The 15,482-nt window shown below is 38.3% G+C and overlaps 1 protein-coding gene across 1 annotated transcript; it reads left to right on the forward strand.

The window, feature by feature from the left end:
- Positions 1-1,785: 1,785 nt before the first annotated feature.
- Amtn (amelotin) lies at positions 1,786-13,215 on the forward strand. The gene is made up of 9 exons (XM_040747356.1): positions 1,786-1,902; positions 2,008-2,076; positions 3,667-3,750; positions 5,032-5,097; positions 6,506-6,595; positions 9,157-9,192; positions 10,307-10,333; positions 12,194-12,467; positions 12,923-13,215. The coding sequence occupies exons 2-9, from the start codon at positions 2,023-2,025 to the stop codon at positions 12,931-12,933; spliced, it is 642 nt and encodes a 213-aa protein (XP_040603290.1). The 5' UTR covers positions 1,786-1,902; positions 2,008-2,022; the 3' UTR covers positions 12,934-13,215.
- Positions 13,216-15,482: the final 2,267 nt, after the last annotated feature.

Here is a 15,482-nt window from a genome sequence, read left to right on the forward strand (position 1 = left end):
AAAACCAGCATAGGACCGATCCAGACCCCCTGAATGTAGGTGTCAGGCAGGAGGCCTGGGTAATCTATGGGGCCTCTGGTAGTGGATCAGTATATATCCCTAGGATATGAATGGGCTTTAGGAGCCCATTCCACAAAGATGGATACTCTTTCAGTCTAGAAACGTGGGGGGGGGTCTAGGCTCTGTTCCAAATGATATGACAGACTTTGAAGATCCCCCATGGAAGGTCTCACCCTCCCTGGGGAACAGAAAGAGGATGCAGGATAGGATAGAGAGTTGGTGGGAGATAGGGGAGGAGAGGAGGAAGAGGGAACTGGTATTGACATTTTAAACAAGCTTGTTTCTAATTTAAATTCTTTAAAAGAAAGGAAAAAAAGAAGTCAGTGCAGGATGGCATTTTCCCTTCACACTTCACCTTGTTTTTCAAGACAGGATTTCTCACTGAACCTGGAGCTGACCAACTGGCTAGACTGCAGGCTGTCTAGATCCAGAGATCTGCCCCAATAGCTCTGAGGGTACGGATAAAAGCAACTGTGCCTGGCTTTTATGTGAGTGCAAGTGACCCAAACTCAAGTCCTCATGCTTACATGCAGGCACTTTTCCAGCTGAACCATTTTTCCACCCCTCTCCTTACTTTTTAATGAATTTCTTCCCATCCTTCAAAACTCATCTCAAGGGTGACCTCCTCCATAAAGCCTTCCCTCCCTCAATCAAAAGCTTTTCTTCACACTTGTATACACTCCTATTGTTATACTCACCACACATATTATTACGGTTAGGTTCTTAAAGTGTTCCTCCATTCCTAATAGATCATCTGACAGTCATCAGTAAATGAATAGAGTTGTTTAAGGAAAAACTTAGGCAAATACCTCATCTCCTCAGCCAATTTTCCATTGATAGACACTCCATATTGAAGAAAAGATGACACTGGATGTCATGTGGTCTTCAGTATGAAATTCCAATGGATGGATTCATCATTCCTTTCATTTTAGATATTAGTGAGTAGACCTGGCCTGGTCTGAAGGTCAAGCTTTGGATGCCTGTGAGTAGGTATGAACTGTATATCTTGTGAAAGAAACCTCAGCAGACTCCTGTCTTTGACTGATATAACATCATCTTTTTCATTATTTTTAGAGATCATGCAAATTATTCAACAATTCCTAGATGGAATTTTGTCATATTCATTTAAATTGTAGGTGTTTGTATCTTTTTTAATATTCCAGCAGTAACAGCTACAGAAATACTGCTATATATATGCACGAAACATGTTATATGAATGTTATGATGTTCATTGTAACTTGTTTATAATTTTAAAAATAGAATGATACAGATTATCTATACATCAAGAAGAAAGTGTAATACAATTTAACCACTAAATAAAATTGATGTACATACACTGACACATAAAGTTCATTATTAATCAAGGAAACAAGTTAGGTTATAAAGGAATATACATAATAGACTTTATTTTACTAAAGTATATATAGAGCTCCATATTTTTGTGTTTGAGATGTCTGCTCACTCTTATATGGTAAAACCAATAAATTCACAAAATATTTGCAAAGGAGTTGGAAGTGAAGACAATTGTCTTTTTTGTTGTTGTTGTTGTCTGCACTTTTAAAATTATACAGGCATGTCTCCCTAAAATGCCCTCTAGTCAAATCATAGACATTGGGTAATATAATGTCTGCAGCTAATAACCCACCTAATGAAGTGTTGGGAAAAGAAACCAAATGATTTCACTGACAGTTTAGTCCTGATTGGTCTCTCAAGTTGCCTATCTCCTGTAGCTGAGCTTAAATTCCTTCCACAAACACAAATCAGCAAAAGATAAATTTTGCACCAGAGTAAAGTGGAGAAGTCATCTGGATTTTGAATATCATTTTGCCTGGTAGCACAAAGGTAACATTACTTGACCAGATTGCAAGGAGAATGGTCATTTTTAAGCGTCATCTTCTCTCAAAGGTTAGAAAAAAGTGAAAGAGTAACACAATTTTGTTCCTATAGGTAGCAAATCGAAACATGAAGACTACGATTCTACTGTTTTGTCTTCTAGGATCAACTCAGTCATTACCAGTAAGTGCAATGTGTTTACTTTATGTACTGACCAGCCTCAGCCCTGTCTCATTTACAAACATTTATCTCTTCCTGCTTTTCAACAAAACCACTCTATTCTGTGACCCATTTTGTAAGTTTCCTGATTTTATTTTCCATAGCAAAGGGTGGTAAACTAATAAGTTGTTCATGGAAATTTCAATGTTTTGCATTTTTAAATGCATACACTTTATCATAGAAAAATTTCAATTGTTTGGGTAAGACAATAGAGTTGACATGAGGAACAAAGTGAGAAACTGTTCTATCTTCCAAAACATAATTAAGATTTTTTTTAGTGGCTAGTTATTTGTTCATGACTAAAAGAGTAGACAATACTTTCTGATTTTTCTATTTGATAAACAAAGCACCTAAACTGGATAAACTCTTAGCTATAAAATTATGTGATACATATTATAAAATGGTGAGCAGTTTTTAATTAATACATATCATTACAGAACACATTGACATAAAATAGATTTTTTAATGAGTGGGTGGGGACTGGTGTTCCTTCAGTTGTCCTAAATTATTTTATAGACATAGAGATGGGCTATTTGATCTCTAAGAGATTCTTCTTTGATCAAAATGCTTAAAATATACAAGGGGAAATGTAATAGATGTACTATGAAAGGGAAAAAAACCCTTGAGTTCATCTGATACTTCCATCTCATCAGACTAATTGGAAACAGTCTAGATGGCAGACTTGGTTGATAAAAATGCGGTGATAAGAACAAAACTAAAGGATCCCCCTAGAATTCACAATGGCTACACATATCAAATCATTGTTTAGAGAAAACTTAGATTGTAAAACTTTCTGTGGAAAAAAAGGAACAGAGACGATGAAACAAAATGTGAATGACCAACAGATTATTAAATAGTTCTCAGTGCAGACTTAAAAACAAGGCCAAAAAAATTGTCCAAGTCTTGGCATCACTGGAAGACCACCCTTCCTGACCTCTGGGATGCATCCAGCAAAAAAAGCATTCTGGGGTCAGACGAGAGGGAAGGGTTTATTGTATTAAGGGACTAGAGTCACTACAGTGGTCCCAGTACTAACTCTGACACTCACCAGGTGACCTTGCACAGGTCTCTCTCGCCTTTAAAAATATAAACAAAGTCAGCCAACTAGACCATGTATTGCAAGCTCATTTCACCCTTAAGTTCAATGAGTCTTAATACAAAGTAAATACTCTCCAGTTTTGAAAGAGACTGGATTTCTGTTGCTAGATTGACATGTCACACGCAAGGCAAAAGCGGAAGACTCAAAAAATGCAGTTTAACTCAAGTGTTGGAAGGAACGTAAGAGCAGATGTGCACAGAACTGAAACTCTGAGTGTAAGACAAGTCCTAGCAGAGGAAACAGCACATCAATGGGAACTGGAGATAAGCACTGGAATCCCATGTGCCTCAATTTTCCTAGTCTCTGATCCTGAATCCAAGCACAAAATGTTTGAGAACTTAAAACTGCTCCAAATCTTATTGTTGTTTAGGGGACAACCTGTTACCTTCCTGATATAAAAGGTTCCAAAACCTCAAAGACATCCCTCCTGCTTTATCAAATATTTATATTCACAGAAGCAGATTAGCCCTGCTTTGGGACTTCCTGCAACAAAAACTGCAGATCAAGTGACACTACTAACCCAACAGCAATCAAATCAGGTAAGCACCCAACAATTGCAACGATTTACAAGCCAGGAATGGAAGCACATTAAGGCTGGTAAATTTTAAGTATCAGGATTTGGAGTCTCATGCCTCAAGAGGCTTTTTCTTTGGAAGAAGCTAAAGGTCTTGCTTTGACAATTTAAGTGGAGAGAGCATACAGCCTCTTTCTTTCATGTGAATTATATGAGCAGGAATTTGTTTCGACAACTAAATCTGGAAAGCTTTGAAAATTGGATGGCATCACCTATTTAGGAAGATGTGACCTTGAGATTCTCTGACATTCTCTGTGGTTTACATTAAAAATGACAGAATAAGAGATGTATAGAAAAATAACTACTTTTCTCATGGCTCTCTCAACTGCTTTCTCCCCTCTCTCTTCCCCCTCTGAGTATGTGTGAGTGTATGTGTGTGGGCGAGTGTATGTGTGGTGCAGGTGAATACATGTATAGAGACCACAGGTGGCCTTCCTGTGTTTCTGTCTTCCTCTATTGACTAGATTGGCAGGCCAGCGAGGCTGTGGGATCCCTCTTTTCCACCTCCAGCACTGGAATTACACATGTGGCTTTTCACATGAGTGCTGGGAATGTGAACTCAGGCCCTGTTGTTTGCACATAAAATGCTTTACCCACTGAGACCTCCACAAGCCCTCTCATAGCTTTCTTTAGTTCATCACTACCAATGAGCTGGTGTGATGCTGTAAAACCTGTTTTTTCAAGACATATTTCAATAACATTGAAAAATGCTTTCTCTTTCAGCTCCAATCTTCTCTACCCCTCCAACTCTCACTCTCTTGTAAAGGACCCTGTCTTGCCTTCAACTAGACTCTTAAGTATTAGTCAAAAGTATTAAAAGTTCAAGCTGTCCCTTTAGTTATTGAGCATTGTAGATCATTCAATCAATCAAATCAATCTGACTCATGAAAGAACCTGTAGCTTATACTATTAGAGACATTCTTTAGGGAAAAGAATATAAAATTTTATGTGAAAAAATAAGTACTAAAACAAAAATATTATATCTAAATAATAATCATAAATAAATCTCCCGATAAATATTATAAACTTGACATATTGCCATGTCATCCAGGACCACATAGGAAACAATGAGGCCTCATGCGGATAATTCAAGGGTAATGAGAGAGTTTGAACTTTTGCCTTTATTGATTTTGATGGCAAATATCTACCTTTGAGAGCAATATAAACTAGCTGAGACTATCCACCATTGACATTACAGTTGAAAAAGATAACCTCTTGTCTAATGGTCAATTTTGATGCCCCGCAGGTCTTTCCTTCCATAAGTCTAATACCACTAACACAGCTGCTCACCCTGGGGTCAGACCTACAATTGGTAAGTACTCTTTAACATCACCTCACTACCTTTTGTTTAATAAATAGGGCACTTGATACTGATCATGGAGGAGATTCAAGAACATATAGAAATGTCTATTCACAAGTACACATGCACATGCATTCACTGCACATGGGCTGGAAGAGAATCAATAAGATATTCAAAGAGAATCAGTAATTCTTTGAAAGTTTTCCTCATAAATCCCTCTGTAGCATTGATCTTATTCTCATTTTTAATCTCCACATTCTGATACCTCTTCTCTAAGATCCTGCCTCAGTTTCTACATCAGACATTCCTTGATGTCCCTTATTATATTTGCAAGCCACATAAACACTATGAGTGCTGTTGTGACCATCTAGGGTGACAACATGACATTAAGATCTTCACTCTGTTCATAGAACATCTATCAAGAGTCATCTGTTTGGGGAAGAAAAATGTTTCCCTCATGATTATTCCCAGTGTCCAGATTTAAATGCACTCTTAACCCATGCTCTAGACTTGCTATGTTACTCTATAGCTCACAACTTTGTCTGGAAATACTATGAAGTAATTCATTTCTTAAGGGAAAGAAGCAATCAGGAAATGTCCAATAACAATTATTATAGCCAAAAGTGATAAATTACCTAAATTACCTCAAAGATGCCAAAGAAAAATTTAATTCCTAGGGAATCAGCGACAAGAAGGCTCAGTGTGTAAAAACATTTGCCACAAAGGATTGACAACCCACTTCTGAAGTCCAAAGACCACATAAAGGGAGAAGGAAAAAATAGACACCATAAAGGTGTCCTCTACCTCCACAAACACATGCTATGGCACGAGAATATACACACTAATTGTTTTTCTTTTTAGTTTAGTGTAGGAGTTTCAGAGACAGCTCAGTGTAAAGAGCACTTGTAGGGGATTTGTAGCAGTGTAGAAGGCTCTACACTGCTCTGCCTTCTACACTTCTCTTGTAGAAGACCTGAGACTTGGTCCCATATACCACATAGATAAACTTACAGCTTCTTGTAACTCCAGCTCCAGGAGATCCAATGCCCTCTTCTGTCCTACTTAGATACCTGCACTCATACACACACAAACACACACACACACACACACACATACATACATACATATATATATATATTCATACACACACTGACACACATGCATACATGTAATTAAAAATAAAAACAAATCTTTGGAAAAATTATTGTAGAGGTTAGTAACAGACCTTATTGTGCTAGGAAATTAAACAAATATTTGAATTTCATCTCTGTGATTAATTACGGACACAGTATAATAGTATGAATTTACATAAGAAATCCGTCCTTTAAGTGTATTTTTTTGCCTTTGGTAAACATGTTTTAGGCTCCTAGATACTTGAACTGAAAGAAATATAATGAAAGTTTTCTTTGATGCCCCACAGCTCAACCCTGCCACTGGACTGGCACATGGTGCACAGGCACTCCCTTTCACCCTGGGTTCCGTGAACAGACAGCAACAGCTACAACCTCAGGTAACTGAGGGAAGGGTTTCCTAAACTCTGAGGGCATTTTCTCTCAGCTGAAGCTATAAGAGTCAACGAGCCTTTTTCAAAATTCTTAGAAACTATCTGCAAATGTTTTGCATGTGTTTTTTCTATGAATACAAAATGGCAGTAATTGTTTCCACAGCCTTAAAATACTCACATACAATGTTATTTTTAATAACTGTATAGTATGCTGCATATACATAATTCCTTATTGTAGAAAATCAGGGGCTATTTTTCAAATTTTTGGCTTCTAAATTCATGTTAAAGTAACACCCTGTATTGTGGAATGTTTCTTTTGAGCTCATTCTTGAACTTTTTGGAAACAAAGAGACATAAATGTCTTGATGATAAAAATCTTGAGAATAAATTTTGCCCTCTGAAAAAGACCAAATAAACAAGCAAATGAAATGCAAGCCTCCTTAATACATGATGCGAATGCGATTCATACACAGACTGTCCAGCTTCAGTGTCATCGCTACCCTACCCTATCAAGAAGACATGAATGAATAGAGTATGGGGGCCGAAGGCTTCCGTGGGGAGTGGGAGGAATGGGGAGGAGCATCACAAAAACACACTCGGTCAAATGTCATGCTGGTATCTATTAGATCACGTAGTATGGTGATTTAAAAATCAAAATGTTTTAAAAGAAACAGACTCAATGCAGCATCTTATTCCCCAGAGTTAGAAACATTGGTGGGCAGGATACAAAAGGTTTAGTATAAAAGATCTGACATTGCACATTCCCCAGCATGCAGGAATGTTAAGTCATTGATTCTTCATTCTCTCTGGGGATTCAACAATGCCTCTGGGCCAGGTCTAGTTCCAGTCCCTTCAACCTGCCTACATAGAATGGATAACTTTTTGGAAGTATTTTATAAGCATATATTATATAATAATGGGTCCTGTTATGGCATTCTCATACATGCATATGAACTATTTTGATCACAGTTACCTCCCATTACTTTCTATGAGGCCCTCTTTGTCCTTCTCCCACTGACTGGCCTTCCTCTTTCCAGCTAGTCTTCCTTCCTCTTTCACATTTTTATTGTGTGTATGTGAACCAATGAGCTTAGTTAGGTTAACTTACAGAAGCATAGGTGAGGTATCACTTACAGGAACATGAGCAACTTACCCCATGGCTGTATGACTGAAGATGTCTCTCTGCTACCCCAGCAAGTATTAGCTGCCTATAGATCCTCAGAGAGGGACAGGGCCTCATGGGTCCTTCCCCTGGCCATGACAGAATGTTGATGTGTCCAGTCTTATGCAGGATTCTTTCAGGTAATCACAGCTGCTGAGAATTCAACAGCGTGACAACCACGTCCTTCCCACAAGCCAGCATTGCAAAGTACTCTGTCCCTTCCTCCAGCTCTTCCATTCCATCTGCCATGCTTCCCTCTGAGCCTTAGGAAGGGTGGTAAGAGAAGCCTCACTTTTCATTCTCAGCACTTAGATCAGTTACAAGTCTCTGCCGGGGCTGCTGCCCATCAGCCAAAAAAAGAAATTTCTCGGGCCAAAGATGACAGAAGTTACTAATTTATGAGCACAAACATAAATGTTTGGAAAGCAATATAAAATCGGATCACTTTGTATGATACAGAGAACTGTGTGTGTAGCCTTTAACTACCAAAGGCCAAACCTGGGAGAAAAGACTGAAGAACCACAAAGCTAGTCAAATCCCAGCTCTCTGTGTACATGGCCTGTGTGGTGTGGGCAGGTTATTTTAACCTGATGGGACTCATTTTCCTCAAAATTTCAAACAGGTACTAAAGTAGAGGTTTCCTTTAACTGTTATAAAGATGAGATGAACCTAGAACAGTTTGTGTCACACAGTAAATACATGCATATTCACTGTCATTACTTCAAGCAACTTCCAATCAGTGACTAAAACAATGTATTTTCTTTATAATTACACTGCTGAACAATTAGGTTATGTCTCATCATCATTTTCACTTATGTATTCTTTTTATTTACTCATTTTTGTTAGTTTCACTCCAGTTTTTTATTAAAAAGGAGATTTTAATTGGATTTTCTTCACAATTCTGTCCCTTCATTGCTCACCCTGACGGTTGGATTTGTTCTTCCTCCTGATTTAGCTGCTGACTTTGCTGTTGGGAGACAAGAAGCTGACTGACTATTGTAGAAATATGTGTGCTTGTCACTGGTGGCCTGACAGGCACTGCTGTGCCAACTGAATGAAAGCAATGATAAGGTTGGGAGCCCATCAGATTCAGATTTTCCAGGGTAGTACATACTACATTAAAAGTCAACTTTGGTGATTTCTCCTGACCCTATGGATTTTCTATGAAAATAAAAATAAAATTTTAAGACTCAAGCTCCTTTTTGTAAAATTTAGGCTAGTTTTTTTGGAGCAGTAGAGAATACCACAGCATGCCTACTCATCATCCATTTCAGCCAGCAACTCATAACCCAGCTATCAGCACTTCTCACCTGTGCTGTGGTTGTGGGCTGCTGAGCTAGCGTAACCCATAACCCACCCCCTAGTATTCCACTTTAACAGTGATTTTTGTCCCTTTATTTTTCAGATGCTACCCATTATTGTGGCACAACTTGGAGCTCAGGTAAGGCTATTGTTCAATTGCCTATGTGCAGAATATGTCTCTTGTCTCAATTTGCCAATCAGGCACCAGGATTCTAACTCACTTTACACTGTGTGAGCACTGAGAATAGCAATGTATAACTCTTACCTAACCCCAGCTGGCTGGCAGATGCAGTTCTAAGTTGTTCAGTTGTGTTTCAGTTAACAGTAACACAATCTCTTGTAAACATCATCATTATGTCCACTCTGAAAATGAGTAAGATATAGTTACTCCTCCAGACACACCCTTAGTAAAGCATCCAGTCACCCCTGAACCACACTGTTAAGAAAGAAATAACTTAATTGGATTAGTATGATGATTCATGATATGGGAGATTTATTTTTTAATCTCAAAACTATTTTAGCTATATGTGTTTATGCCAAAATGCTCAACCCCTTTTCTTTTCTTATTTGTCTCTTACAAACACTACTCTTGAGCTAACTGATAAAATTACCAAGGACCAAGATCAGCATCAGCATCAACATCAGATGGAAGCCCCACTCCTAAAATCAGAGACAGATATTAGTATAAAATCCCTATCAACCCTTTGTGATTAAACAGACATTTGTATAGCTTTTCCTTCAGTTTGCAATCCTCCTGCCTCAGCCTCTCCAGTTCTGGGATTACAGGAGTGTGTCACTCACCATACCCACTACTTCCGTCTCTTTATTCCATATCTAGAGACTACGTCTCAAGAAGAGAAATTCTGAAACACAGCAAAGATTAGGTGCCACACACTCATTAAATAATATTTATGGTGTATAAAAATACAGCTAAACTTTAAATTTAAGACCAACCCAAAAAGAAAAATTCAGTGAACTACAGCATAACTACAAATAAATATAACATTTAAAATTACATTTATCACAATTTAGCAGTAACACAGCTAAGGGGCTGTTATGAAATACTGAGAGAAAAATGAAAGACAAAAATACTATATAAATGACAGTTTCTATTACTAAAGAATAAATTTGTAGAAAACACCTGGAAAGATCATCATATGTAAATCATAAAATTATTTTTCTGTTACTTTTTGTATTCTCCGGACTCTTTCCAATATATATCTAACTGTTTCTATTTGTCATTTTGCTTTTAGGGTACTCTCCTAAGCTCGGAGGAACTGGTAAAAAGAAAATAGTTTAAGTCACTACCATTTTAAATTCTTCTCACTTCTCCCAGGGCCCTCTGACCTTTCAGTTCTTTCTAGCACACCCCTCCCCTACGTTCTCCTACAATGGGCCCTGCATTTTTATAGCTCCTTTAATTTGATTATTCTTTCTCAGCTAAAGATTTTGTCATCTTTATCCTACTACTTCCCATTAATTTAACTTTGCATTAGTTTTCTATATAGTGCTATCAGACTCAATATTAACCCAAAGGGCCATTGCACACTTTTAATCTTTATTTTGATTGACTTAAACTTTATATTGAAGTTTATACACTATTCTACAGATGTAGAAGCAGAGTAATATAAATATTGACTCTGCAGGAATGATTAAATCTGTTGTACTTTCTATTTTATGAGATTTATTTATATTCTTGTAACGATGAATGAATTCTTTCCTATAAACACAAATAAATGAAGAATAGGGTTATAGTAAAATTCTTATGACCATAACTCATAATTTCTGTGCAATTATGCACAGGTCATGTTTAGAAACATCTGTTTGGACTAGTGTGTTATCTAAGCATGACAACAGAAGTGAGTAATTGAGGTATTATCATAGAACACAGTTTTGAAGTGGTTTTTATATAATGAAAATGGTATGTATTATATTTGCTATACCACCCCCAAATAATTATCCAGTCACAGGGATCACCATCTACTTTGTCAGCACAGACACATGCACACTCACTTCTTCCTGCTGTTGCGACATTTCCACAAAACAAGTCTCTCACTTTTAGCCCTCACTATACAAAGTACATACCCATGACAGAACTGTACAGATAAACTGAGGCTCAGTGAACTTAAGTTGTCTCAAAGGCAAAATAATAGATCTAGATTCACAGCCATGAGTTCTATTATATTAGTAGTTTTCAAGCACTTTTTAGTTCAACCCATGGTAATAATGGTATTTTCGTGCAGCCTAAGATACACACATGATCTCACAAAACAATACTTACTCTTATATGGAATGGAATTTGATAATTTATTATTTTCTCTGATAATCATAATTTCCATATTTATTTCAAAACCATGTGTCATGAGCCTTATGAAACGATCTATATTGTAATCTGCCTCTCTCATCTAGCAAGCATCTAGCTGTGCCTTCAGGATCTCTTAACTCTGAGACAACATCTCCCTACCCATGGACCTGGCATTCAGATCACCTCAAGAGGACTTTGAGAACTAGCTTAAACTCAGACTACCAGGCCCAGCGTAGACCTGCTCAAATAGAATCTAACCATGAAAGCCTCTGAAAAGGAGGTGTTCCTTCAGGAATCTCAGGAAACACCCAGGCAGCTCAAGCGCCAAGAGAACTACTCCTGACTGAATACAGTGATGCTCTTGAAATGTATGCTAAGTGAAGCTTCAAGGGAGTAGATCAAGTCACAAAGGCAATGTCTAGTTAATCAACTTGCAATAATTTTTCTATTAACTTGCAGTCTCAAACTTGTATGGGCAAAAGAAAGGCTGTATTTTAGGTCAAGGACAGCTAGAGCTTCTCAATGTTTTGTGGATTAGATTTTCTACCTTAGCACTGTCTCCAGACATGCTTCATAACTCCCAGCTGTCCTTCTGCTATGATTCCCTTTTTTGAGGAAAAGGAGGCCAGCAAAAAAAAATCCCAGCTCTGAAACCAGCAACAGACTTGGCCCTGACAGGGGAACATTTCTGATGAGTGCTGGGTCTCTGTGACCTTTCTCTGACTTAGCCTCTCCCTTCTGCCACTCCTATCCCACCCTGCTATCCTCCCTCTAAAGAAAATAAGATTGGTTAACCTTGTTCAAATGATTTTTTCTGTTTCTTTCCCTATTCTAGCCATTAGCCTCACAAATCTTCACAGGCCTCCTTATCCACCCCTTGCTCCCTGGAGGCATTCTACCCTCCAGTCAGACAGGGGCTAAACCAGATGTGCAAAACGGAGTCCTTCCTACGAGACAGGCAGGAGCAAACCCTGCTGTACAGGGAACTACCCAGGGCTACATCACAACTCCTGGTGTCACAGATGATGACGACTATGAAATGAGTACCCCTGCAGGCATTCGAAGGGGAACACACACCACGGAGGGAACCCCTATAGACACACCAAATAGTAAGTTGTCCCAGCTTACACAATTCTCACCCTGAAGGTCATCTGCAGAATGGTAGAGAGGAGTTCTTTGCCTTGCACTGACAAATACAGACCTCAAGCGAGGCAAGGAGTCTTCTTTATTCACAGACATCAAGACACATGAAGGAACAGTTTTTCTAGGCTACAGATCCAATGGTATTAACCCTATAAGAGACAGTCGGTTTCTGATATACTTCCACAACATTCACGCATGCATACACACACTCACACACTCATACACACACACATGCACACATGCACATCGGGCCTGTAACCAACTTGGAATGAGCCTTAGAATTTTTTACCATAATATTGTAAGGAGCTACTGGCAATATCTGAAATTAGCACAGTATATAAACCACCAGTCTGTATTTCCTCCATCGAGTGTAGGCACAGAATGCTTTTACCTGCATCTAAAATCACTTTGTCTCTTCTAGGAACTCAGTAAGCTGCTTCAAATCTCCTTGGCTAAACCACATCACAATTGGACGTTACATGTGAATCATCTCCATTAATCACATGACAAAAAGACTGAGACACATTGAAAGGTCTCAGAAGGTATCAATTCTTAGTTAACCAGAGATTTTTCTTGAAATTTCAGGGGACATACTGAATGAAGAGAAGGCCAAGTTCAAAAACATTATTAAATAGATCAATTTGTCTTTGAAATACTTAGTATGCTACATCAAACTTGAAAGATGTGTAAATTAAAATATATTTTGAAAACTGATGTTTTTCTCCTTTGGGACTAGAAGAAAGTTGAATGCCTTCATAAAATGCATTTATAATCATGACCACTACATTCATCTGGGTTGAAATCGAGCCACCGTCCCCCCCATGTTGTGTGATATTTTGATCACACTCTGACACTCCTAAGACTGCCAATGACATTTACTTTGAATCAGAGGGCAGGAATAGTTATTAACTGACCAGAATTAGCCATAGAAGTTCTCTAGGACCCAGGACTTATAATAGGAAGTAATAGGGAGGGGATTGGAACGAGTCATTGCCTTTCGGATTGAGGAAGAAGAAAGAGGAGAAGTCACTGGTTGTTTCTACACCATTACTCTGATCAATCAGGTTTTACCTTGCTATCCGACTTCTGAGTTTTATTAATAATTGAACAATATAAGTAACTACTTTGTCCCAACCCGCCATGGATCAGGCTAATAGTGTTTCTCAGTATGTGGATCTGGTACTATCAGTATAAAATTGACCTAAATACACATCATGAAATTCATTCTATCCTAAGTCCTTCAATGGTTAAAGATTATCATCATCATTTAATATCTACTGAATCTTAAATATACATATTAGTTGTCATTTTTTGTGGTCCAACTTCAAAAAATCAGCAAGAACTGTTTTTGTCTTGAAATTTCCTCATATTTGACAAATCAAAAGATATTATGATTCTTTCATCTGCTTCTACATTGGATGTTGGAAATTTTCACAGTATTAAGATTCAGACAGGGAGAACAGAAATGTAAAATAACACTTGAATGTTATTGCAAAAATACATTTACTTTGCCAATACATCCAAAGGATTACAGAGCCTTCCAGTGATCCTCACATCCAATGCTGAGGACAACTTTGAGCAAAGTTACATCTGTTTACCTTTATCGTCTTCAGATTACATGTATTGATCTTCACACATAGAAATTCCCACTGTTTTACTATCACAAATGAATGACTGAACACAGTATTTCTAATAAAAGTCAATTTCATTCAATCCTAAAGCAAAAATTAAAAATTGTTATAAACTTAATTATACGTGCTGCACATCAAATATATTCCTTAGTGGAAGAACTTCCCCGATAAAGGAGGCATCAGTGAAAACTGAAACTTGTGTTACTAATTTTTACTATCTTATAACTAAGCAGTTTTTTTAGACTAGTCTCTGGCTTCAAATGTTTAGATATTTTTCCCTTCAGTTAATGACATAAATGCTTACTGTTACCAACCACCATAAAACACAGTCACATAGTGATAGCAACTTTGACCTGTCACTTGGGAGTCTCAATACTTGGTGCACAAAAACAATGAGTGACAACTGAAGCATTCCTAGAAGCCATTTCTGAATGGAACAACCAGAAATAACTATTCAAAAAATACATAAATATAGTACACTAAGCCTAAACAAAATGTATCCCCAATTTAATCTTCCTTAGGCACATCCAAAAATTACCTATGACCATACCAATACCATCTGATACAAGTCATAGTAAAAAGAAAACTCCAAGTGGGCAGAAGTCATAACCAGTTGTGGTTAAACTATCCTGGTATCATAGCCTATAATCCCAGCTATTAAGGAGGCTGAGGCAGGAGGATCACAAGTTCAAGCACTGACACAGCTATATAGAGAGTTCAAGTTCAGCCTGAGCAACTTAGTTAAACCTTCTCACAATAAAAACTTTAATTGCAAGCTAAGCAATAGTGGAAGGACCACCTCGAATGCCCATTCCTGATAATGAACTTGATGTCTATAACTATCCGGGAGCCTTCATCCTGGGACTGATGGAAGCAGAGGCAAACACACAGCTAAGCACTGAACTGAACCCGGGGGAACCCAGTGACAGAGAGAGAGGAATGATGAGCAAATTGGCAAAGAATGGGCTGGCAAAACCAGCAGAGACAGCTGATCTGAACAGGGGAGTGCTCTTGGACCCCAGACCGACAGTGGGGAGGCCAGAACGGGACTGATCTGGACCCCCCCAAATGTGAGTGTCAGTGAGAAGGCCTGGACAACCTATGGGGCTCTGAGCTGTGGATCAGTGTCTATCCCTGGTATACAATCTGTCTTCATGTGCTTATAGCACAAAGAGAGATGCTCTCTCAGCCTGGACTCTTAGGGGAGTGCCTTGACCCTACCAAGAGTAAAATGATAGACTCTAGACATCCCCTATGTGGAAGGATTTGGCAATAGGGTGGGAGGGAGGGTGGAAGGGGAGTGCGGGAGGAGGAGAGGGAGAGGGAACTGGGATTGACATGTAAAACAAG

The sequence above is a fragment of the Mesocricetus auratus genome, unplaced genomic scaffold, assembly GCF_017639785.1.
Source record: "Mesocricetus auratus isolate SY011 unplaced genomic scaffold, BCM_Maur_2.0 Super-Scaffold_100006, whole genome shotgun sequence".
Lineage (NCBI taxonomy): Eukaryota > Metazoa > Chordata > Mammalia > Rodentia > Cricetidae > Mesocricetus > Mesocricetus auratus.

Coding starts and splice junctions, on each gene's coding strand:
- Amtn (XM_040747356.1), top strand. CDS start 2,023: ATGAAGACTACGATTCTACTGTTTTGTCTTCTAGGATCAACTCAGTCA. Junction 2,077..3,666: donor GATCAACTCAGTCATTACCA/GTAAGTGCAATG, acceptor TTATATTCACAG/AAGCAGATTAGCCCTGCTTT. Junction 5,098..6,505: donor TGGGGTCAGACCTACAATTG/GTAAGTACTCTT, acceptor GATGCCCCACAG/CTCAACCCTGCCACTGGACT.